The sequence below is a fragment of the Gorilla gorilla genome, chromosome 3 (assembly GCF_029281585.2).
Source record: "Gorilla gorilla gorilla isolate KB3781 chromosome 3, NHGRI_mGorGor1-v2.1_pri, whole genome shotgun sequence".
Lineage (NCBI taxonomy): Eukaryota > Metazoa > Chordata > Mammalia > Primates > Hominidae > Gorilla > Gorilla gorilla.
In genome coordinates, this window is record NC_073227.2 from 172,723,346 (window position 1) to 172,749,445 (window position 26,100).

At 44.5% G+C, this 26,100-nt stretch overlaps 1 protein-coding gene across 1 annotated transcript in view; it reads right to left on the reverse strand.

The window, feature by feature from the left end:
- The window catches only part of GATB (glutamyl-tRNA amidotransferase subunit B), an 89,425-nt gene that overhangs the window by 21,990 nt on the left and 41,335 nt on the right, over positions 1-26,100 (reverse strand). Inside the window, exons 4-9 of the mRNA XM_004040506.5 lie at positions 24,768-24,966; positions 23,912-24,034; positions 15,912-16,025; positions 13,100-13,184; positions 11,784-11,828; positions 9,260-9,449 (exon numbers count right to left, since the gene is read on the reverse strand). Of these exons, the coding sequence (XP_004040554.1) occupies positions 9,260-9,449; positions 11,784-11,828; positions 13,100-13,184; positions 15,912-16,025; positions 23,912-24,034; positions 24,768-24,966 (756 nt within the window). The remainder of the gene's footprint in view (positions 1-9,259; positions 9,450-11,783; positions 11,829-13,099; positions 13,185-15,911; positions 16,026-23,911; positions 24,035-24,767; positions 24,967-26,100) is intronic.

Below are 26,100 nucleotides of genomic sequence, written 5' to 3' on the forward strand. Positions count from 1 at the left end.
AGCAGCAGCGGTGATGGGCGCCAGGCACCGTCTACGCACTCTCTCCACATTACCTCAATTCATCCCAACAACTCTCTGAGCTCAGCGCTCTCAGGACTTTTACAGATGAGGACACGAGGCACTAGCTTGCTTGAGGTCCCACAGCAAGAGAGCACTAGAACTAGGACCAAACCTCTGCGGTTTGTGCTTTTAACCTCTGCACTGCCTTTGAGGAAGAAAAGGTCATGGTCTTTGCCTGCCTGGGACCGAAACTGAGCACCCAGGAGTGCCAGGCGCAATGGGAGGCAGCCAGCTCATCTGAAGAAAGCACTTTCCCACACTTCCATTATTTTATTTGAGAGCTGCCAGCTGTTCAAAAGTTCTTAACATATTAAAAATGTTGCAAGGAAATTAACTTTGAAATCAGAAGGAGAAAATGGCAGGTGTACTTTCTGCCTTTGCCAGTGTACACCTAGGCCACGTGGCACTCAGCTGTGGCATGACACACACCTGTTCCCAGACCAGGAAAGAAGACAGCTGCACGCCCACTGCACAGGCCATACTGGGCTCCGGGGATGGAGGGCAGCCAGAGCTCCTCTGCCCTCCTCCTGCCCCCTGCCTTGCCTCCGCATCCCCTCCCCACACTACTGCTGCCCCAGAAAAGGTCCTGCGAGCACACCCAGACCTGGACACTGCACAGTCCTGAACAAGACAAATCTTGTTATTTCTCATATTGTTTTATGAGAAATATGAGATATTTCTCATATTTCTCATACCAATTAAGCATATTGTATTTTATTTATTATTGCATTCTAATTCCTCTAATAGGGTAAGTCCTACCTAACTGAGCAGGTCATGCCTGTGATGGGAGCTGCTGACTATACAAAGGCTCTACATCTGCAGACGGAACCACAGGGGTTTCCACTGGACAAGGCTCTCCCACGTCACAATGTGTCATTTTGCAGAGGCACACACTGGAATTGCATCCGTCCCCTTTGCAGCGGGGGTGCTGGGGTGAGCAGCTGCTGAGCATTTGTGCAGACGCTGGAGGAGGCTCATCACCTGCGTATCAACGCAGGCACTGCTGCTTTATTATTCCTGTGGATCTGGTCATTCTTATAAAGTGAGAAAAACAAAACTCAAATACAACAGCTATGTAAAAAAAAAATGGCCCTGAAAATAACACCAAATGCTAGTGCTGGGGATGGCAATGAAGCAAAGAGGCCCAGGACAGCGATGGCTCTCAGCCAGAAAGCAGGCGTCAGGGCAAGGCTAAGGACTGGAATGTTCAGTGGGGCGGTGGCTTGGGTGGGTTCAGGGGAATCGGTGCCCCTTCTGCTTTTCACAGAAACAAGAAGCCGCTGCAAAAATCTTTCAGCGAGTGCGCCTGTGAACAGAAAAATTACTCATTGAGAGAGGCCTCGTCAGTGGAGAAAACAAACAGAAGTTAACTGGTGGTGTGAGGCTGGCACAGGAAACATGACCCCGCCTCAAGAGTGTCAGGAGAAAGCTAGAACAATGCAGAACCTCCACTGCTGCTGGCAAGAATACAGGGATCTGCAGAGGCTCTGAAGTGGACCCACAAACATCACGGGTGTGTTCTCCCAAGGAACACAGAACTAGGGGTCCAGGGCCCTGTTTTGGTGCCCACAATTTTTATTCCTGGGTCATTTCCCAAGCAGGGCTTGGGAGCCCCTAAAATCTGAGCAAAACTTTGGCCCCAACCATTTCATTTGTGCTATGTTCCCAGGAAAGCTGGAAAGTAGACAGATCTTGAGTTCAACTCAGGCACCAGTTCCATTTACGGGATATTCAGACTAATGTGAAAATGACTTTACATCCTCTGAGATGCAGTAACTCCAGGAGAGATGCTGAAGGAAACCAAATTGGGAATAACAACTTCCCCCGAATAATCAAAATCCAAATAATTCAGGTACTACAAGCTGACAGCAGACCGGCACCGCTAAAAGACTATCTGCACGAATGGGACACAGGCAGTGTGTTGTCAAGAAATCAATTCCAATTGTAGTCACGTTCCAACGCACCTAACACCACCACTGTCCAATCGTCCCCACATGGAAGGAACCTGAGTTGCTCAATAGGAGCTTTCTGTCTGCAGCTTAAAAACAGCAACAGAGGCAGTGAGGATTTGCTCCTTTCCTCCAAGATCTGCCTGAAACCTGAAATAATATATATTTATCCTGAAAAGGAAATTATTCCAGAGGAAATTGGGCTTTGGGATGGGTTGGGGACAGAATCCCTGTGGGTCCCCAAGGCTGGCACTCAGGACTTTACTCCTCCCTGCACTGTCTCCCCTACTGGGCAGGATCCTGAGGTGTCACACGGCTCTGAGCCCAGAGCATCTTCCCCTCTGAAAGCTCCTCATCCCTTGCATCCAAAAGAAATGAACTGCTGGTTTTACAGAAGTAGAGTTAGATGATACATCTTTTTATTCAACTTTACCAGAACAAAACATTGGTTATTTTTCTAGTGTATAGAGTCACTGTAAAAGCACCCTTAAGCTAGCAAGCACTGGATGCAATTTTTATAAAATGAAGAATAAAATCAATTTTGAAAATTGCACGGAGCTGAAATATGGTGCCTGACGATGTTGACCAAATAGATTTTCCTTCAACAGTAGTTAGAAGGTGAGTACTTTGCACCTCAGTAAGTCTGGCCAGTCTAAAACCAGTCAAAATGTTTGTAGATACTATTAGCTTTAAAGTAGTATTACATATGGGATATATAGATATTTATCATGGGAAATTATTTTATAGGCAATTCATCCAGAAAGCAAACCTGGTCATTTCTGGCTTACTAGCCACTTAAAGGAAAATTCTTGAAAAACAATCCACTTAACAACCAGCTGTAGTCATGATATCTTTTCTGTTTCTTTGTCCCTTGGAGACACCTTAACCTTTTCCATGATGTCAGAAACAAAGGATTATGATTTTAAAAGTGGAAGAACCAGCTGGAGAGAATGAAGTTGTGTAAGTAAGATGACAGATCCTGAGGCTGACTATAAAGACAAAGACAAGCATACGGCAGCCCAGGGTGCTGATTCGAGGACTCGCAAGTACATCTTCCTACAGTCTCACTGGGGCCATGTGGGATGTTTCTACAGCCCTGCCTTTCGTGGCTCTCAATGAACTGTTTTAGCGCGTTGCTTGGTGTCAACACTCTTCTCCCTGGCGACATATTCTTGGGAGTCTGCTTGGCTATATTTAGGCTTTAGATTCAATGAAGATTTGGCTGTGTCTGTCATCTTTGGGGTAAGTGAGTCATCACCCCCTCTTTCAGCTGGGGAGGGAAACAGCTCTGGTTACCCTGCAGAGCCCTCCCAGCTCCAAAGTGTCAGAGGTCAGATGTGGAATCAAGGGTGTCTGTCCCCGAGTCAGTGTTTTAACTCAATTCCCTGTAGGGCTGCTCTGGAGAGACATGGAAAAGCTGAAGCACTGACATTTGGAACTAGCATCTGGCACTGCAGTCAGGGTGGCAGGCCCTCAAGAAACACTCAACTCAGGATGCTCTGGCTTCCTCCGCTGAACTCTCCCACCGACGAGCTTCAGATCTTCCCGTCTACTGACTTCATGCACAGCCAGGGCCCTGCAAGCTCATCTCTGCTTCCTACCAAGTTCCTATTAAATGCCAGTCTTGAAGGACAGGAGGCACCAGGCAAAATCAAGCCACAAATGCCACAAACTCTGCCCTACGTGGAGACACTCCTCAGATTCTTTTTTCTTTTTTTAAAGTTTAGAGACAGGGTCTCTCTCTGTTGTCCAGGCTGGACTGCAGTGGCACGACCACAGCTCGCTACAGCCTCGAATTTCTGGGCTCAAGCAATCCTCCCACCTCAGCCTCCCGAGTAGCTGGGACTACAGGTGTGTGCCACCATGCCCGGCTAATTTAAATTTTTTTTTTTTTGTAGAGACAGGGGTCTCACTACACTATGTTGTTGCCCAAACTGGTCTCGAAATCCTGGCCAAAAGTGATCCTCTCACCTTGGCCTCCGAGAGTGCTGGGATTACAGGTGTGAGTCACCGTGCCTGGAACTTCCCAATGATTCAGACAGGACTCAAGTGCTTCCAGCAGAAGGTTTAAGAAACAAAATAAATAAAGCTGCAGAGGACAGCTTATATTACTTTTCTTCTAACTTTATTTTTTCACTTGGAAAATAGACATGATTTCTGCTTTTCATTGGCGTTGACTGATTTTCACTAAATTTAGTGGATGGCACTTTATGTTTATTTATAGGGCAGTCTGGCATCTTAAAAACCAATAGGAGTGGTAAAAACTTTTAAATGAATCTATGTTCTGTGATTGTGCTGCACAAAACGCTAGTGGCATGAATGTTAACAAAAGTACAAACTCTGTTTTCTCCACTAATGAAACAAAAGTGACCCCGAACAGCAATTAACTAAAAACATTATTTCTGTTTGACATTATAGCACATTATATATGCAAGCGGGCAGCAGAGCTTAGGAATGAAGAGTGTAGGCCTTGAAGTCAGCATGATCTGAATGTGGCTCCAATACGGGCTTGGGGAAGTTACTGAACCAAAGAGGTTACATTTCCCTACCTGTAAATGGGGAGAGCAGCAGTCCCTGCCTCAGAGGGTTGCTGTAAGGATAGATTAAAAAGTCGTACAATGTGAATTGCAGAGCATGCTAGAAGCAGGCAGCCTTTTCTAGGCTGCTTAGGCAAATGGCTACAATGCTTTTGTGTTCTCTGAGTGAAGTAAAGCACAGAGTTTAGGAAGAGATGCCCCACAGAAATCAGCCAGGGAGGATTTTGCTAAGAAAAATGCACATGCATATAATTCTGATCATTCTATTATAATAACTACTACTGATATACTGACTCAGAGAAAAACTTGTTATGCTATTAGAATCTCTCGTTTTTTCAGAATCCTAATGCCTGGATTTCAGCTTCAACATTTCTATTCTTTAATCTTTACAAATGAGGTCATGTAGAGAAAAGGAAATGCTTATATACTGTTGCTGGGAATGTAAATTAGTACAGCCTCTATGGAAAACAATATGGAGGTTCCCAAAAGAACTACAAATAGAGCTACCATTCAATCCAGCAATCCCACTACTGGGCAACTAGCCAAAGGAAAATAAATCATCATTTAAAAAAGATACCTGCAAGCGAATGTTTATCACAGCACTATTCACCATAGTAAAGATATGGAATCAGCGTAAGCGTCCATAAATGGATGACTGGATAAAGAAGTTGTGGTATATCTACACAATGAAATATTATTCAGCTATAAAAAAGAATGGAATCATGTCTTTTACAACAACATGGATGAACTGGAGGCCACTATTTTAAGTGAAACGACACTGAAACAGAAAATCAAATACCACATGTTCTCACTTATAAGTGGGTACACTCTGTGTACCCAGGGACACAGAGTGTGGAATAACAGACACTGAAGACTTGGAAGGGTGAGAGGGGAATAAGGGATGACAAATACTTACTGGGTACGATGTATATGATTTGGGTGACAGTTACACTGTAAGTCCAGACTTACACTATGCAATATATCTATGTATCAAAATTGCACTTGTAGCCCCTACATTTATATTATAATAAATTTTATAATCATAAATATTTCTGTATATATATGTTTTATAATATATATAAATTTATATATAGAGAAAAGCTAACATTGCTTCTCTAGCTTATGTCAAGTTGCCTTGATATATATATTTATATACATACACACGCACAAAATCAAGTTGCCTTGATTTCTGTCCCAGCTACTTGGGAGGCTGAGGCAGGAGAATGGCATGAACCTGGGAGGTGGAGCTTGCAGTGAGCCAAGATGGCGCCACTGCACTCCAGCTTAGGCGACAAAGCAAGACTCCGTCTCAAAAACAAACAAACAAACAAAAAAAAATCGATTTCATATATATATATATATATATATATATATATATATGAAATGAAGGCAACTTGACATAAGCTAGAGAAGCAAGGTTAGCTAAATAGGTTGAAGTTTTAGGTGGGGCAAGATACCCCATGATTCTCTGGGTCGTCAAAGCATGGTTTATGTATCTGACGTTTGGAAACAGGGATGCTTTTATCAGGAACACTGCTTCTCCCAGGATCTTCCTGTGTGCTGTGATAACATCCCATTCACTCACCCGTCTGTCCACCGAGTCATGGAGTACCTACCATGTCAGGTATTGTGTGTGGTAGACACTAAAGTATAACATTAGAGTTCTGTAAATATTAAGAATAATTTGGTGCTCACTGCACAATAAAATGACAAGATAAATTAAAGAGTAGAGTTAAATTCTGAAGTTTTTCGTCATTTGTGGGTGAGGTGTGTGTGGGGGTGGGCATGTGCATAATGCTTAATTTAATAAGCAATCCAAAGACACGGAGCACAGAGTTGCAGCTCTGCAAAGCACACCTCCACCACTGCTATTTACTTAATGAATACTCCTGGGCGCTCTTTAAATTGAAAGATGGTTCATTAGATTTGTGCATCTGCCCTTCTCAGCAATCTGTTGTGTTTCTGATGAAGGCAGGAAAAAACACGAACATATCATTTTCGGGTACGTTATGAGTAACGCAGCTTCCAATGATTACAAAGTCATAAAGGGCTCAGGCTGCCTAATTTCAGGAAAACAATTTGTCTGAATCATTCTCTTTCCACTCCTATCTCATTCTAATCTCACTCATCTTGGAAATTTCAAGTACTAGCCCTTTAAAGGAAAAATACTAATCACCCAATACATTATCTGCAAGCCATAAAAATAAGGACTTTTTTAAGGTATCAAAAAAAGTCCTTTCAAAAATGGCCAAAAAATTCACCCTTTTTTTTTTCCCAATCAAGTTAACCACTACCTCTTGTGGGCCCTGATCCTACATTATCCATCTATGTAGTGTAATCTGTCCTGGGGGCTGGTTATTGTAGTGGGGTGTGTGTGTGTGTGCATGTGTATGTATAAATTCTTGGAAGGCAAAAAAAATCTTAAAAAAAATCTTTTGTTTCTGTCTCAGTACGTGCTATACAGAAGATGCTAATAAAAGTGCTGAACCAGGCCGGGCGTGGTGGCTCACACCTGTAATCCCAGCACTTTGGGAGGCAGAGGCAGGCGGATCACTTGAGGCCAGGAGTTCAACCAGCCTGGCCAACATGGCAAAACCCTGTCTCTACTAAAAATACAAAAAATTAGCCAGGAGTGGTGGCACATGCCTGGAATCCCAGCTACTCGGGAGGCTGAGGTGGGAGGATGTCTTGAATCTGGGAGGCAGAGGTTGCAGTGAGCTGAGATCGTGCCACTGCACTCCAGCCTGGGCGAGAGTTGAGACCCTGTCTCAAAAAAAAAAAAAAAGTGCTGAACTAAATAACTGAAGGTAGGTTTCCCTATACAGGCCTTTAAACTATTAAAATATAGACTCACTCATCTGCCAGCCCCTAGCAAACACCTATTTAAGGCCTACTAGGTTTGGGCACCATGCAGGACCCATGAATAAAGACAAGGACACAAACACAAATACAAAAATGTCCCTGCCCTCATGGAGCTTATGCTCAGTGAGGTGAGGCAGGCAGTGTCCCCATCACCCCTCATGAACGGCCGAGAGTGACAATCCTGTGGAAATGCCCTCCGAAGGGGGCACAGATTCTCATACAGTGCCTTGAACAGAAACAGCTGTATTCTTGAGAGGAGATTCTGAAAGTTTCTTTCACTCTCTTATGGAGACAGCTAATACACACACACACACACAAATTAATGTTATTATATAGTCAATTTCTCTATGAAATCACATTTTGAGCAAAGAAACCTTGGCCATTTCTTGGTTCATCATATACTACCTCAAAGGGTTGGCTTGGGCTCCTGCTGAGTGGAGGGAGGTAACTTAAATCTTCGAGGCTGAGTAGCCTTGGTCCCTTCCTCCCATCTCCTATGTAATTTCACAAATAGTAATAAAAGGTAGGGCTAGAATTCAGTGTTTATTTCAAGTAGGTTGGAAACTCAAGTGGTCAAGATGGTGGGGAAGATGTATAAGACTAAAACGTAGTTTTGTTACGTCAACCTAGGAAAAATACATGAATTGTAAGAGGCTTTGGGTTAAGAGGTGCTCTGTACGGAATGCTGACTGACTCAGTCATAGTCAAAGTGTGGCATCAAGCACTGCTGATGTTGTGCTCATCTGTGCTGAGTAGCAGAGAGGATGAAGCAGTCCTTGCCTTCAAGATGCTGAACAACATACACTAATAAGTACTTAAAAGACAGTGATATAATTGCCAGAGAGGTAAGAAGAAGATCAAACAGCAGCCCACAGGAGGCAGTGACCAACTCTGCTTCTCCAAGTAGCTGATTTATGGATGATGAAGGGAGAATCACTCATTCAACATGCATCTGACTGCCTACATTGTACTGTAAATGCTAGGATGTTGTTATTGGAAGTGTATAAATAGACATATAAATATATATACTCCAGCATCCCAATGTAGTTATGACTGGCCATCCAAAAAGCAAAAATCCAGTTTCCGCAGATCCTGCTGCCCCAAAAGATAGGTGTGGCATATACTGATTCCCTGGAAGATGCAGCAACAAAACTTCCCACTTCCTTCCTAACAGACAACGACAACGGTGACAAAATACTACCCTCACTGATGCCGCATCACTGTAATGCTGCCATGACAAAGAAAACCACAAAGCCCCAGGCAGCTTTGAAAAGGATGGAAAATCCCTAAGCAGATCTCGACAGTGTCAGGTTCTCTACCGGCCCCGTCAGATGCAGCCTCAAGCCTCAAAGGACTGATACTTTTAGGCAAGAGTTTTTAGCGTTTCAGGTGGAATAAATGTTTTCTTCTGAAATTGGCAAAACAACTGGCTGGCTTTTGAGAACACAACATCCTGCCAGCCCTGTCATGGCTCGATACCGCTAGACATCCAGAAACCCTATACATTGATTTTCTTTTGTCCTTCAGACACATGGGAAAAACTCATCCATAACATTTGGACAGTCTTCAAGAAGTCTCCACAGCTGCTGTGGTCAGGCGTTCATTTCTACACAGAAGAAATGACGAACACAAGATTGCGTTTCATCTTCTGGTTGTATGAGGAGCATTTACCATAAAGGGTAGTGAGCAAAGGTTACTACATCTTATTCTTCTCAGTAGCATCTATAGTACAACCCAAGAAACATGCCCACCCCACTCAGAGCCCATGGCAGCCTGTGTGTGGCAGGGCCTCTGAAGGGCACTGCCCCATCTGCTGAGCCGGGATCCTCTTGGCATCTGATCGATACCTACCAGCAAAGTGAAGCTGTGTTCCAGCAGCATCCCATACTGTTGGACAAGCTTCTCTCGGGTCACACTGGGGAGCTCCGGGAGTGTCTCCCGAATCTGGTCAATATTGATCACTTGCTGTGGGTCTGCACCTGCGGGCAGAGATGTGGCGTCGTAGAGCACCAGGGGAGGCAGGTTGGGTTCTGGCATGAACCTGGGCAGACAGAGGAGACGGGACCTGAATCTGGAGTACTTGGATTAATGAGAAAACAAAACCTCCCCCAGTAATATGAATGTTTCTGTGTTTAGATGCCATGTTACTTGCAAATATTTTCAAATGTCCTATTATGTCAATTCTGTTTCCCAGGGAAGCCATTGCATAAGTGTCAAAACCTCCAAACCCACCCCTCTCCATGCTTATAAATAAGGTGAGTGAAAGAAGCACAACACAGGCTTGAAGTCACACTGGGATTTGTAACTGTGGATCATTCATTCCACTGTTCATCAGGAATTGTGTCCACAGTTGTGTGTTGCTTCATGACGGCGATATGTTCGTAGAGGTGTGTCATTAGGTGATTTCGTCATGGGACCATCACAGAGTGCACTCACATGAACCTGGATGGTACAGCCTACTACACATAGGCCATGTGGAATAGCTTACTGCTCCAAGGCTACTGAGTGTCTCAAATCCTGCAGGCAACTGTAACACAATGGCATTGGTGTATCTAAGCATGTCTGAACAAGAAAGGGATGGTAGAAATGCCATATGATAATCTTATGGGACTCCTGTAGCATACGTAATCCACTGTTGACAGAAACATCCATATGCATGCAGGACTATGTCTTCATAAAGACACAGGCTGGAAAAAACAGGACCAAATGAGAACAACTTGCTTATTAGAAGGAAAGATGACTTTCCCCCCCATTTCAACATTTCTACTATTTTTAGCAGCATTTACATAAATAAAAAATGAAAGGAAAAAAATTTACCCTTGAGAAATAGAAGAAATGAATAGATTTTGCCTAAATAAAATGTGACAGCTGGAGGAGAGGGAGGGAGGGATGAAGAGGTGGAGCACAGGGCATGCAGTGGAACTTCTCAGTGTGACACGATGGTGGATGCATGTCATTGTGCATATGTCAAAACCCAAGCAATGTACCACACAAACAAGGAACCCTAGTGTAAACCATGGACTCTAGCCAATAAGGAAGTGTGATTGGTTTCATCATTGTAACAAATGAGCATCTTGCATTACTGTGGAACATTAACAGGAGACTCTGGGGGGAGAGTGGGGAGGGGGAGTACGTGAGAACTCTGGACGTCCCATTCAATTTTATTGTAAAGCTAAAACTGCTCTAAAAAATGAAGGGAATTAATTTTTTTAAGTGTCGAAGCTGCACCATTGCATGTAATCTTATGAAACAAGATGTCCCTCCCTCTGTTCTCGTCCAGCACTAATGGTTACTCTCTGCCCATTTTTGTCAAAGGGCTTATGTAGAAAAAGCAGGGTATTCAGAAGAAGTGGTGGTTCGGAGGGAATGGATTCGAAGCACACGCTACCCATCGGCTCACTGCCAGATCTCGTCTGTGAGTTAGTCTGGCTTCTGAGGGCAAGAGGAAACCCAGGGGAAGCTTCCTGCAGCTCACTATCATTTAAGGCATCAGGCTGAAGCCACGGGCGGATGGAAAGCCAGACTCCACACTCAGGGGAAGGCGCACCAACAGGGGAGGGAGCAACACTCAGGAATAAAGTGGGCCCCTGGGAGAACAGACTCACCCGGGAAGTTCACGGTTAATTAAAATAATTTTGACTCTAGCAGACACACAATGGGAGTTCTTGGGGTGAGGTTCATGCTAAGCGTTTATGAGTTTCTTCTTTCCCACATAAACATGCAAATTTTGATCCTCATTGATAATAGCTACACTTGCATCTTTCTGCCTTTCACAAAGGAAAGGTGGCTGATCTCACAACTTTGTTGCTTAAAACTTCAACCTGCTAAACTCAATGAGAAAAAAGTAAAAGTTTCAATTTATCTTATGCCTGTTCTTAGCATTTGCTTTATTTGTGGGTCTCATATTAAGTAGTTCAACTTAATTTATCATGAAATAGCATCACGTGAGGTTCAAGGGAACTACCATCAACATACGCTATCAACATCTCTTTTCTCATTTCTTCTCAAGGAGCTTCATTCAGCGTATTACTGAATCAGTTACTGAACATTAGAATAAGAACAGCCTAGGCCCCAACCTCTACAGCCATCCTCCTAGCTCAACTATGACAACTCTGACACAGCAGTGGATGAACAAGTTCTTCCAAAAGCTGAATCAGTCAAACAAGGCACCAGATCTGAGGCTACCAAATCAAGAAACTAGTACTTCTCTCGGTATGCATATCAAAGAGGAAGTCTAGATGTCCCATCATGTTACAACAATGACAAAAAGTGGTTTCTAAACATTGTTCAGGATCATTATGTTGAACTTTAAATGAACTTGAAATACGCCCCAGCCCCTGATATATTGCGGTATTTTGCCATAAGGAGTAACCACCTGTAGTCCTGTTTTCCTTCTTTGTCTCTCATTGACATGGTGCACCTGCAATAGTTAAATAAGTAAACATTAAACATTGAAAGCAGCACTGGCCAGCCTATATGTGGGGAAGGGCTCCCCTACCAATAAGGGACACAGGCAAAATCAAACTCTGTGGACTTCCATGGGGAAACCTTAAATGAATACATTCAAAAAATAATCATAAAGAAAGCGAAATGTACAGAATGATCGTTTTTTTTTTAAAGGAAATGACTTCAATGTAGCCATCTTTCAGCCAGCTCAAACTCGGCTTTGAGCTTTTTTCAGTATTCTGCTTTAAGTATACAATGCTCAAAATTCTGAGTGAGAAAATTAAGGCCCAAGTTATCTAAACAAAAATAAGGCATCTCTACAACCAGGTCTTCGCTCTGTTTCGCCTCTAGCTTCAGCTGGGAAAGGTCTGATAGATTATTAAGGAAGTAAAAATTCTTGCCACAAGGCAGGTAAGCTGGAAGCAGAGAAGGAAAGGGCCCTTGGGCACAGTCTGGGTCACTTCAAGTCTCCTAGCAGCCCTAGGGTGTATTATATCCCTATAGGGTACAGTACTTTTCTTTTTTTTTTTTTGAGACGGAGTCTCGCTCTTTCACCCAGGCTGGAGTGCAGTGGCGCTATCTCGGCTCACTGCAAGCTCCGCCTCCTGGGTTCACGCCATTCTCCTGCCTCAGCCTCCCGAGTAGCTGGCACTACAGGTGCCCACCACCACACCCGGCTAATTTTTTGTATTTTTAGTAGAGACGGGGTTTCACCATGTTAGCCAGGATGGCCTCGATTTCCTGACCTCGTGATCCGCCTGCCTCGGCCTCCCAAAGTGCTGGGATTACAGGCGTGAGCCACTGCGCCCGGCCTTTTTTTTTGTTTTTGAGAGGAGTCTCGCTCTTTCGCCCAGCCTGGAGTGCAGTGGCAACATCTCAGCTCACTGCAAGTGCCGCCTCCCGGGTTCATGCCATTCTCCTGCCTCAGCCTCCCAAATAGCTGGGACTACAGGCACCCATCACCATGCCCGGCTAATTTTTTGTATTTTTTTAGTAGAGACGGGATTTCACCATGTTAGCCAGGATGGTCTCGATCTCCCGACCTCATAATCTGCCCGTTGCCTCCCAAAGTGCTGGGATTACAGGCATGAAGGGTACAGTACTTTTCTAATTGTACTAATGAGGAAACCTAAAAGTGGAGACGCCACGTGCCTCCTTCAAGGTCACATGGCTGGTCAGTGGCTGAGCCCAGCCCTCTCGCACCCGGCCTGGCTGTGGTCAGGACGCTCAGCAATGCGAACTCACCCCAGCTTGTGATGAAATGAGCGCGTTTCGTTCAGAATTTCACCTCCATTCTCAAGTTCATTGATTTGCCTCTGAATTTCATAGTCTAGGAAAAACACACTAATTTAGCATCATATTTTGATTATACCTTTCATCCAGTCAAGCAATAATTAGAAACAACCTTTCTCAATCTCTAAGTAAAAAAAAAAAAAAAAAAATCAAGAAGATTGTTTATAATAATCCTTCCCTTACACACTATATTTCCTTCTCACTGCCATCGTAGAATATTGGTGTTGGAAAGGGCCTTAGGAAGGCAGGCTCACTCCGTGTTGAGACAATTCAGGTTCAGAGAGATGAAGCAACCCCATGCAGATGACATGACTTGGCAGAAGTGGGGCTGGGCCCAATATCTCGGTCTGAGATTGCTGCTTACCCAGGGCCCTTACCCTGGGAGTCTGGGATGGGCTTCAAAGGCTCTGGTATCCCCAAAATTATACATAAAGTGTGGGTTGTGTGCATATGTGCAGGTTTTGGAGGGAGGGTCCAGCATTTACATTATCTTTTCAGAGGGACCCACGGCCCCAAATGATTAAGATCCAAGGATCCATGCCTCAGCATCAAATGAGGGAGGCTGTGGGAATCAAAACACAACCACAATTGCTAAGCTGCTGCTGCTTTTTTTTTCTTTTTTTGAGAGATGGGGGTCTCACTATGTTTTCCAGCCTAGTCTCAATCTCTTGGTCTCAAACAATCCTCCTGCCTTGGCCTCCCAAAGTGCTGGGATTACAGGCATGAGCCACTAAGCCCAGCCTGCTAAACTTCTTTATGAAAATATCTTGAGCCTACACCTTAACTCTCCCTCCCACCACGTACTACCTTCCCTTGCCCAAACCTAAACCCTTTTATCTGAGTTGCTAAGAGGCAGCAACAGCAAAACGTGTCAGTTTTTGCTCCCCATCTCTCCCCAACTCCAGTGATCTCTTTGGTTGACACGAGATGATGGCTAAATGGCCTGACATAGGGAGAAAAAGGTGGTGAAAAATCACAGGCTTCGAGAATTGAACCCATAGTAAAGCTTTGGCTCTTCCACTCTGAGTCAGACCACAGGGAGATTTCTCCCTCAGACTGGTCCTCCAAAGAGTTCTTCATAGGACAGGAGAAGGTTAGGGGTCTCCTTCAGAACTCATGGATGACTCTACCTAAAATCGGGCTGCTTTTTTAAGGTTACCATCACTGCCTCTTAAAATAACGGGTCCCAGCCCACTACTACCTACAGGGGGAGGTGGAACTTCCTCCATTTGTTCCAGGCTTCCTCCTCACCAATTTGGCTTATAAGGGTTTTCCCTGACTCAAACCTTTCATGGCTTTGGGAACATGGGCTATGTCCCTTTCCGGAGGCAGAACAGTTCACCATCTTTAGTCTGCCTTCATATGGGAGCCTACCCCTTCCCTCTCTGCTCCCATAAGCTATCCGTTTGACCACTTTAATGCCTTTTTCCTGAAGACTGTCTTCATTGAGGCTGGTTGATTCACTTCAGGTTCAGGACAATAAGGTCTAATACAAGACTAGAATCGTCTTTTCTGTACTGTTTCTAATACTTTTCTTGACAAGACCAGGGGTCTATTAAACATTTTGGCTACAGCAAAACTTTGGCAACAGATTCAGTTGTCTTGGTCTCTGTGCACTCTTGAAGGGGTGCACTTCAAACTCCATCCCTCCCTCTTCCTCTCTAGATAGGTTCGGTTTTAAAAAATCTTTTTAGTCCTCTGAGGTCCTCCCCTTGAATTCACAGTTACCTATATCTACAGGACTGCTCAGATATTTATCTTGCTAAACTATTTTAGTTATTATACATTTATCATCAAAGAAATACCCACAGTGTGTGCTCCAGAAAGACTACTACTTCACTGCATGGGCACATAATCTAGCAGTTAAAAAGAATATAAAAAGCAGGAAAACATAATGACCATTTAGGTCAAGCCACGGTCAATCTAAAATGAACAACCATGACCTAGTAAATCTCAAGCTGGTCAGAAAGAAGGTGGTAAACGGTAAAACATAGCCACGATCTTTTGTGGATCCTCTGATAAAGAGGTGGAGTCTAATTTCCCCTCAAGTCTGCTTTGAATTCAATGTAATTTTCTTTCTTTTTCTTAGAGACAGAGTCTTGCTCTGTCGCCCAGGCTAGAGTGCAGTGGCGTGATCACAGCTCACTACAACCTCAAACTCCTGGACTCAAGTGATCCTCCCACCTCAGCCTCTTGAGTAGCTGGGACTACAGGTGCTCACCACCATGCCTGGCTAAATTTTTAATTTTTTATAGAGATAGGGTCTTGCTATGTTGCCCAGGTGGTCTTGAACTCGTGGCCTCAAGCAATCCACCCACCTTGGCTTCCCAAAGTGCTGGGATTATAGGCATGAGGCACTGTGCCTGGCCTCAATCTACTTTGAATAGAACACATTGGAAGTGACCCTGTGTGAGGTCTACAGCTTAGGACTCACTTCTGCCTTCATCCTCCCGAAATGCTCCCACTGCGTCATAAGAAAGCCAAGGCTAGGCAAGTGCATGAAGAAAGATCACATGGATGGAGAAGCCCAGCAGACATCAGCATCAAGGCCCCAAGGTATGAGAGAGACTATCACGGACCCTCTGCTTCAGCTGGCCTGCCGGTTTCCCACAGCCACATGAGTGAGCCGACACAGGACCAGCAGAACGGACCAGTGAAAACGAAAGCAGTTCTTGTGTAAGCCACTAAGTTTCTGGGTTGTTTGTTACCCAGCAAGAGAGAAACAATAGGAAGAAGGACACTAGGAGCGGCAGCTGGCATTCACCTATGGCTTTGGCCAGGAACCTGATGCTGTTGAGATTCTTCACTTCCGTTCGAACGCCCAAAGGCTCCCCAGGGTGATGCACAGATATATTGGCATCCACTCTCAACTGGCCCTCTGGAAGGAGAGAAGAAAACAACTCCTTAGAAATTCTTTGAGGTGACATAGTCTTTTAAAGGCAGGGAGTGTCAAAGGAAGCAGCATCTAACTCTACCTGCTGTTTAGTTATAGCAGCCTAACTTCAGAGAAGGCACGGTTGGTTCTGAAGTAGGTCGTGGCTGGTACTTCTGGCCACTCGAGAGGGGTTACAGTCCTGAGGCATCTACAGTGTGTGCCTGTACATGTGAGCATATACAGATGTGTGTGCTTATGCACATATGGAAGAGAAGTTTTGGATTCATCAGCTGGAGAGATCTAATTTTTTTGTGCTAAACAAGAAAAACAAAACTATTAAAATGGAGATTGACTCTGCAGTTTTATACTGAAGTTTTTTTTCAAAGTGTCAGAGCTGAGTTGGAGGAAAGGCCTCATATATCTGATAACCCTACACTGCTCTCCATTGGAATGTGGATTTCTAACAGTGATTCCAGGAGATTTAGAGGAGAGTCCTTGAGAATTTGCAGCTCAAGGGCAAGAACTGAAATCTGGGCTTTCCCCCCTCCTCCTTCCTCCAGGTACTGTAATAATCTCTTCCTTCCACAAACATGACTCCGAATCCTTCCTGACTGCTGTAACGATTTGCTACAGCAGACAGACAGCACTGTTACGATGTCAGGAGTCTGTGGTGGGACTCAGAGAGGTGCTGACCCCATGCTGGGAGGACCTTCTTTGACCCTGGAGGCCCCTCAGATTAGGAGCAACAAGCCCTAAAGAAGCAGGCAATGTGTGGGGAGGACTACAAGGCTCTTGAGGAAGAGAGAGAGACAAAAATCCCAAGACAAATAGATGTAGGTAAGAAAGAATCACATTTGGCATCCTACAAAGTAAAGCTCTCAGATTCTCTGTTCCTCGTTTCATTTACAACATTTAAAAGAGAACAGAGTGAGAAGACAAAATGCTGGATTTTATTTTCCTAGTTACGTTTTTAAATTAAAAGTAATCTGCCAAACCTGAGTGTCTTGATGGGCTGAATAAATTCATTTCCCAAGATTCCAAAGCAAAAGCATATTAAAATAATAAAGTAGTCAAAATGAATTCCATGTCAAGAAAAGGAGACCCTTGGAACTGGTTCTCTGTCATTCTCCCAGTGCTGGGCTGTGGGGCCTATACCAAGCTGGAGGTCACCGGCGGCCCGTGGCTGACACCTCATCACTCACCCTCAGAGAAAGGGAAGGGCTCGCCCAATTGCCACCCGTGCTGACAGGGAAAAGATGTCTCTTAGCTCAGACATTACTGTCTCCAGCACTGACTTCTCAACACTTTTACAAGAATTCTGTAACCCCTGATTTTTAATCCCCTTTTTGACAAGTTGTGTGTATCTGCATCTCAGGAAGTCCCAACTATTCCTGACATCGTGAGACTCTCGGTCTAGGAACCCTGAGGTCATCTTCTACTTCTCTGTTTTCTTTGCCCCTTATATCCAAACTGGCAACTAGCCCTACCAGTTTGGAAGCTGCCAAATATCACTCATGTCTGTCACGGCCTTTCCATTTCCATGGCTACCACCCTTGCCCCAGGTGCCTCGCCCGAGGTCTCCGAACTTTAGGCTTAGGTGATAAGATCACATCCTGACTCAACACAGTTCCCTCCTTGTCCAGGGACTGGCAATGTGGCTGTAACTTTCATCCTGCTATAGTCTGGGTTCATCATTCCTGCTGTTTACTCAACAGCACAGACAGCTCCTCCTGGATTATCTGGGCTCCTCTGCTTGGTGCTCCACAGCTCTCATCTGGATTCAGTCGACACAACCTGTATGTTCCCACTGCTCATTCCGGGAGAAAGCTCCCCTCCAATCAGGGCAGCCTTCTGTATACACAACCCTGTCTGCTCCACCAGCACGCTCTCTTTATCAGAGCTACTGTCCCTCTCCTCATCCCTCAAGGCCTCACTTGAGTGTTACCGCCTCCTCCTAGAAGCCCTCCTCAGCAAGCTGGCCTGCACTGGTGGGTCCCCTAAACTATCAGAATACTTATAATCTATACTACAGAATTCAGTACATGACCATAGTCTACTGTGCACTGGCCTCCATCTTTAAGACCAGAATGAAAGGCCCCTGAGGACTGAGCCAGATTTTAACCCCCACTTGCCTTCTCAAGGGCATCACTCTCAGTTATCCCTTCTCTCCCATACCAGTCATTACTCTTTCTCAGCATTCCATCTGACGTATACATATGCAATAGTATTTCTTATTAAATGAACAAACAAGAACCCCAAAACCTATTCCCTTGAACCCAGTTCTCACTCTATCAGTTACTCAGCTATCGTTTCTCTGGTTTCCTTTTCAGCAAAGCCTCTTAAGCAAGTTTTGTTTGTTTGTTGCATACACTGTCTCCGCTATTTCACTTCCCATTTATTCCTTAACCCACGTCAGCCTGGCTTCTCTCCCCATCTCTCTAAAAATGCCCTTGTCAGAGTCACCAACAGTCTCCTGGCTGCCATATCCAGTGGACACAGGACACGCTTGTCTTCACCTACTGGACACCTCAGCAACATTTGACAAGCCAACCAATCCTTCCTTCGTGAATTATCTTCCTAGCTCAGCTTCTGCTGCCTTTTGCTCCCAGTTTTCGTCCTCTGGACGCTTTGTTTCCATTTCATTTGCTGATGGCTTCCTTCCCATCCAAACCCAGGACCCCCTTCCTTATCTAGACTCTCTGGGTGGACGGATACAGTTTTAAACACCACCTCATGCTGAGGATGCCTACATTTCTCTCTCCAGCCCAGACCTCTCTGAGCTCCACACTTACAGCTCTGGTATCTATTTGACACCTCCACTTGGAGGTTTCACAGGTATCTCAGTTTCCAAAAGGAAATCCTGATTTGCCCCTGCACAAAGACATTCTCGATCTCATCTTCCAATTTCGGTAAACAGCACCACCATCTAGCTCCTCCAACTTCCCTAAAGGCATTTGTGCTTCCTCCCTGTCTCTTACCTTCCACACCAGCCTATTTCTAAAAACCATCTTGTATGTCTCTCCTGTCTCTCCATCTTCATCTTCACTGCCACCAGTGCTGTCCAAAACAGCATCATCTTCCATCTGAACTACTGCAAAAGCTTCTTAACTGGTCTCCTGGCTTCTACTCTCACCCATCTGAAATCCACTTCCCACAGAGCAGCCAGAGCGGTTTTCTAAAACATTCATCAGACTATGTCTTTCCCTTGCTTAAAAGCCTTTCAGTGATTACCACTGCACCTGGGTTGAGAGCTAAACTTCTTGCCATTATCTCTGATCTACCCCTTGCCTGCCTTTACAGTGTCACCTGATGCCACTGCTCCTTCTGCTTCTGGCACAGTGGCCTTGTGCTACCTTGCTTACCTCGGGGCCCATTCCTAGCTCTTTTTCACCTCAGGGCCTTGGCCTTAGCTGTTTTCTGGAATGCTCGTCTCCTGGCTCCATGCTGCCTGGGCCTTGAATCATTCTTCAGGTTTTAAATACATGTCACCTCCTCTGAGGGCCTTTAAAAAACAACACTGTCACTTTCGAATGTTACTCTGTAGCACGGCACCCCATTTATTTCCTTGAGGCATTTGTTGCTGTAATTATTTTATTTGTTAATGTATTTGTCACCCTCCTGAACATAAGATCCATGTGGCAGGAACAACGCCTTTTGTGGAACCTAGAGTTGGGTCTGGCACTTGGTGACTGTTCAATAAATGAAATCTTATTGAGTGATGAATGCCAGAACGCTGGCATCTTCCTAAGCAATGAGTAAGCAGACTGGTTTCTGTCTCACACTAGGTTCCCGGTAAGTTCTACAGTTCCGTCTGAATAGGACTAATCTGCAGTTGGAATCCTCTGAAAGGCCCATTAAGCTCAAAGGAAAACTTCCAAAGTGTGCTGAGCTCCATCGAACCAAATTGCAATACTTGGGAGACAACTTTTTTTGAACTCAGGGAACCATGAATTGGACCTCGCCTGCTTTTAAAAATGAAAGCATCTTTCACAATTTAGAATTCTAATTTGGAAGAGGAATAAAAGCACGAGTTTCGGTCTCTCCCAGAGAAGACTACACTCCATAAATACCTGAGAGGAATCATTTAGTATCCTGCAGTGTTGAAAGAGAGTTCGCCAGCCTGGATTCAAATGCAGTATCAAACATTAACAAAAGACATGCTATCTAGTGAAGACAAAATACCTTTTAAACAAATTAAGTTAAATTGCCTCAAGTGCACAAAAGCTTTACTAGTTAGGTTTACTTCAATGCATTCTGCACCACTGAGGGACAACCTTCATTCACACATCATGAGAATGGCATCAGGCTCAATTTCTATCTTCTAGAAGTAGAGATTTATAACAGCAAAACTAAAAAAAACTATACCACTGAGCACAGTGATAAAGTGCAGTTTCATATTTTTCTCTAAAACACATTCACACAACAGAAATACATCGAGATAGAAAACTGTTTCTGCAAACAGCAGGGGCCCAAAGATGCAGTGGGTAAGGTTTGTTAAGCTATCTCGTTCTGATCACTGAAAATAACAAGGTTTGACCAAAAAAAAAGTGACCAAATTTTACTGAACATAGCTCATTCATCTAGATGAGTGGTAATTCCATAAAAGTATTACTACTTATTACTCTTAATAAGAGCACCGAACATGTACCCAGCACAGGCTGTTTTCGAGGCCCTGTCCTAAGTTTTCTAGACATTAGTACATTCATTAGTACATTTCTTGACATTAGTACATTCATTGTAATATAGCTTTAGTCAGAAGTCCCCAACCCGGGGGTCATGGACTGGTACTGGTCTGTGGCCTGTTAGGAACCAGGCAGCACAGCAGGAGGTGAGTGGTGGGCAAGAGAGACAAGCTTCATCTGTATTTACAGCTGCTCCTTATCCCTCGCATTACCATCTGAGTTCCGCCTCCTGTCAGATCAGCCATGGCATTAGATTCTCATAGGAGCACGAACCCTATTGTGAACTGTGCATGAGAGGGATCTAGGCTTTGTGCTCCTTATAAGAATCTAACATCTAATAATCTGTCACTGTCTCCCATCACCCCCAGATGGGACCATCTAGTTGCAGGAAAACCAGCTGAGGGCTCCCAGTGGTTCTACATTACAGTGAGTTGTATAATTATTTCATTATATATTACAATGTAATAATAGAAATAAAGCAGACGATCAATGTAATGCACTTGAATCATCCTGAAACCACCCCGCCTTCGGCCCCCCAAGTCCACAGAAAAATTGTCTTCCACGAAACCGGTCCCCGGAGCTAAAATGGTTGGGGACTCTTGGTTTTGGTGACAAAGCCACTGAGCTATTCCCAAGGCCTTTCAAACTTAACCTGCCCAAACTGGAATTCTATGTTTTCTCCCACAAAGTCATTCCTCTCAGCCAGCTGCTGCAACTCCATCACCTCTATCAGATGGCCTTGATGATTTCCTTTCCTCTTTGGTTTCTTCTTTTCCCCTTCTGTACAAAATTATTTAGGGACATGTTTTTTAAGTGTGGAAAGTGAGGCTCAGATAAATCAAAGCCTGGGAACCTACAGCTAGAAGTTGCAGGACAGGATTCCAAGCCAGATCCAGGACCTGGCAGCCCTTGGCACCCCGCCTTGCTTTCCTGCCTCTCTTAAGTCAGCATCTGTGATGGTCATGACACTGCCATGGCTGTCACTAGGGAAGTGGTACGAAGCTGTGCTTACAGAAAGGGCTCTTGGACCCAGACACACCTGGGCTCAAGTCCCAGCTCTGTCACTTCTTGTGAGCCTTAGGCAAATAACTCCCACCTCTCTAAGCCTCAGTTTCCTCACCTGCAACAGGCAAACACTACCACCTACTTCACAGCAATGTCATAAAATGTAAATGAGATGTCAAATTAATTTTAAAATGCCTAGTGAACTGAGGAGCATATATTAAATGTTCCAACTGATAGATATTATTATCGTTGAAACACTTAGCATGTCTACTTCTGTACACATTCAACTTACCAAACTATTAATACTTTGGGCATCTCCTCAACAGGGGCAAAAGGCTGTCCACTGAGAATGAAATGACTTGGAACCTGGGCTGAGCTGGTCTATGTTCATCAGCAAAACTATCAGGAACTCACTGAACCACAGCCCAGAAGCAATTAGGCTTCATTCCACAGCACCCTGGGTGTCCACTAGTCTTCAGTGTCACCTCTTCAGGGTGGCCCTCAGCTCCTAAGCTGCAGGCTCCAAGGCCAACACAGTGGTCCTAAAGGGGTGGGAGGAGGGACAGAAGGATGAGCAAAGGAAAGGGGGCTGATAAAATGCTCACAGCACCAAAGGAGCTGGCTCCCTGCAGACTCCAGGCAGACCTCAGCTCCCACAGAACTTTAGAACAACCAAAGCTACTCGGCTGCTGTGTTAAAAGCTGTTGGATTTGTATGTAAAAGAAACAAAAAGTGTCACAACAAATGAGATTTAATGAACACTCTCAGCTGTCACTGACTGATGAGTTCTTGCCACTATCGTTTATCTCTTGGCAAGGACCCAGATGGGACTATTTCTCAGTTAACAGGTGGCCTATTTATGATCCCATAGGGTTGGTAGGAATCACAGTTATTCTGAAGAAGAATGGGATAATAAAAACTTTCTTAAAGCAATCAACACTTGGAGCATAAATGGATAACCATCCAACTTGCCCACATTTCATTTATGTTCTGTGGATTAAAAAAAAAGTGGCATGAGTGATAAATCTAAAATTGAGAATTCTTACTCTAAAAGAGAGTGTTGTCTCTGTAAAGAAACTTGTAGGCAGTTAACCTTTATGCCACTCAAACTCATGTGGCTGTTTTTTCCAGTCTTTAAAGAAAATAGCAAATAAGCAAGTTCTGTCCTCAGATTCAACATGTACCAGGGCTCTGATGTTATAATTTATTGCTTATTACACATCCTATGTGACAAATGTGGCATTACAAATCCAGAAGTCCCCCTGTAACATGCAAATACATTATGTAACATGCTAAGCTTGGTAAATAGTATTATCAACCAGCATGGAGATGAACATCATCATCAACGGGATTTCCTGGGCAACTGCTGTGACCATTGTACCGTGCTATGGAAAAGTGCAATTGTAGATTCAGAACCTATATTTTGTCTCCTCTCCATCAGGGTGTGCTCTGAGGGTGGAAGAAGTTTTCAAAAAGTCCCTAGGAACAGAGAACAGGAGAAAATGATAGCAGAGGCTACCCTTTACGGACTTATGGGAGAGCAAAGCAGTACCAGACCAGGGCAAAGGACACCTACAGCCATGAGGAAATTGAGTGTGACCAAAACCTATGATCTTTATATGTAATTTACAAATGCTTATAATGTGTGGTCTGGTCCCAAGGGTGCAGGTGTTTCTTTTATTTGTTTTAGTTTCCCACTGTATTTCCACTGAACTTAATTAAGATTTTATCTCAGGGTAAAGTTTTCATAATCTTGGCTTATAGTCAATATAATTTGGCTTCCGCTGTATATGGATGAAAAATCTCCAAAAGGAAAGAAACAGACCCAAAGGAAAAGAGGCAACTAATTATGAAGTGCTATCTATACGGTACTCACTAACTAAGAACTGTTCTTGATAAACAGTGTCTTCTTCCTGAGAAAGACTGAACTGTTCAAAGCCATTATTTCATTAACGGTTTGGTGTCTCTGCAATGTTGTTGGTCATATATTTATATTTGGTTGGGGGCTCATCAAAGAATCCAAGGAAAATTCTAAACAAACAAACAAACAAACAAACAAACAAAAACAGGGTTGCAAAAGGCTGGGGAAAAATGGCTGCAAACAACCTCAATATAACAGACAGAAAATAAAACTAAAGTCAGAGAGGTTCTAGAAGGCAGGAAGGGAGAGGGAAAGAAGAATACTGCTTCTGTGGCTTCTACCTGCCATGTTCGCCTGGCTGGTCCCCAGGGCTTGAAGGATCAGCTGCAGCTCCCTGACAGCTGTTGCCGCCTCTTCTCCACAGGACATGTCGGGCTCCAGGACCACCTCCAGAAGGCCCACTCCTACCAAAGAGGGAGAGAGTCAGCCTCACTGCAGCTCTCCAATTTCACCAACAGAAAAATTAGGCCTAAGTTTCAGGAAAACCTTGCCTTACTGAAGGACTCTCAGAGTGGTTCTAGCCTCTCAATCATTTCTCTTCCCTCCCACCTTTTTTTTTAAAGAGGCGTCATCTTGCTCTGCTGCCCAGGCTGGAATGCAGTGGCATGATCATAGCTCACTGCAGCCCTGAACTTTTGGGCTCAAGTGATCCTCCCACCTCAGCCTCCTGAATAGCTGGGGATACAGGTGTATAGCACCACACCTAGCTGTTAATCTTTTGGCGAGTAGGTCTCGCTATGTTGCCCAGCCTGATCTCAAACTCTGCGTACAGTGATCCTCCCACAGCCTCCTGAGTCACTAGCATTACAGGTGTAGGCACCTAGGCTCCACGTTTTGATTTTTAAATGTTTCACTTCTTTTAATGACTGCTTAAAATATCCAACTGCTGGGTCTGTGACTAGGTGGATAGGTTTGTCTAACTTCAGGGTGAGTTATTAGCAAGCCTAATAATTACAGTTCAAGCCATGTTCGCTAGTCAGCTATACCAATCCCAATGCTGATATTTTAGTCTCCATCTGTCAGGCTCCTGTGACTGCTTTCTCAATTTGTTGAAGAAAACTCTAGCGGTGAAAAGAGGGCCCTGCAATCCAAGAACTGAAGTAGGAAGGAGAAATAATGAAAACACTCCAAGCCTACCTGCCCTGTTCAAATCAATGAGCGTCTGAGACCTCAGGTTGTCGTGGAGGCTTTTGCCACTGTCTTGCTCCAACTGGATCTGCTTGATCCTCACCGTCTTGGGGATCACCTGACTCTGCTTCTTCCCTGCACAGACGCCATATATCAAGCTCCCATTCACAGCAATTGGGAGCCTCTGCTGGGTAATTTGGTAGCCTGCCTGCACACAAACATAGGGTAAACATAGTCACTGGTCCACACATAAAAGCTGGGATCCAGTTTACTATCCCTTTTATAATGTCACACAACGACAGGCCTACTTAAAGCAAAAACAACAAGAAAAAAAGGAAAAGGAGAAAAAAACTAGTTGCTGCATTGCAGCCATCATTGAGCCTGGTCTCTTCTGCCCCTGCCATCACCCCTTCACCCTCCCCAAATCCTCCACCCCTGATAACGATGCAATAAACAACACGAATTCATCCCATTGCCCTCACTAAAGTACTGTATTGGGGAATAACAATAATGTCATTGTCAGGGACCCCTAAGAAAAGAATTTATTGTTTCCATCCAGCTCATTAGCCTAAACTCTGCATCTCATTACCAGGCTCCTGGCAGACCCTCCTTATTCGGAATGCTGGCTAAGCATTTTGCCATCTACTCTCCACATGGCCAACAGCAGTTGCTAGTGTGTGTTTAAGCTTGTTTTGTTTCTGCTTTTTAAAGGAATCAATCATGGCAGCTGCCCTCCCTGACCCAACTTCCCTAGCTCCTCCAGTCAGAAAATGCTGTGACACTCCCCCTCCATTAATGGAAGGCACATGGTACTAAAGCACTGATGCATCCTGCAAGGATCCCTCACCTGCTTCTAAGTGGAAAGGAAGAATTACTTCCAAACGCACAGAGGCACCAATACACACTAAAGAGATAGCAGGTCAATGAGGAGAATTGGAGAAGAACAGAGAATAAAAGCAAAGGCATCTGTGGCACTTCCTAGGTCCCAGGCGCTGCTCTCACTGTGTTCCCTCAGTTAATTCCACAACAACCCTAGGAAGGAGGAACAAGGCGTGGAGGGATTAGGACCTTGCCCACAGCCACACACAGAGCTAGTGAGCATCAGTGTCAACGTCTGAATTCAGATGGTCAGGCTCCAAAATCCGTGTCTTTCACCACTTGGCAGGCCAGCAGTTTAAGAACTTTAACTGCATCAGAAATACTACTGTGCTTGTCAAAAGACAGACTGCTTGGCCCGACCTCAAAGGTTTCCGATTCAGTAGGTCGAGGGTGGGGCCTGAAGATTTATATTTCTTACCAGTTCCCAGGAGACGATGATGTCAGTGCCCTGGGGACCACACTT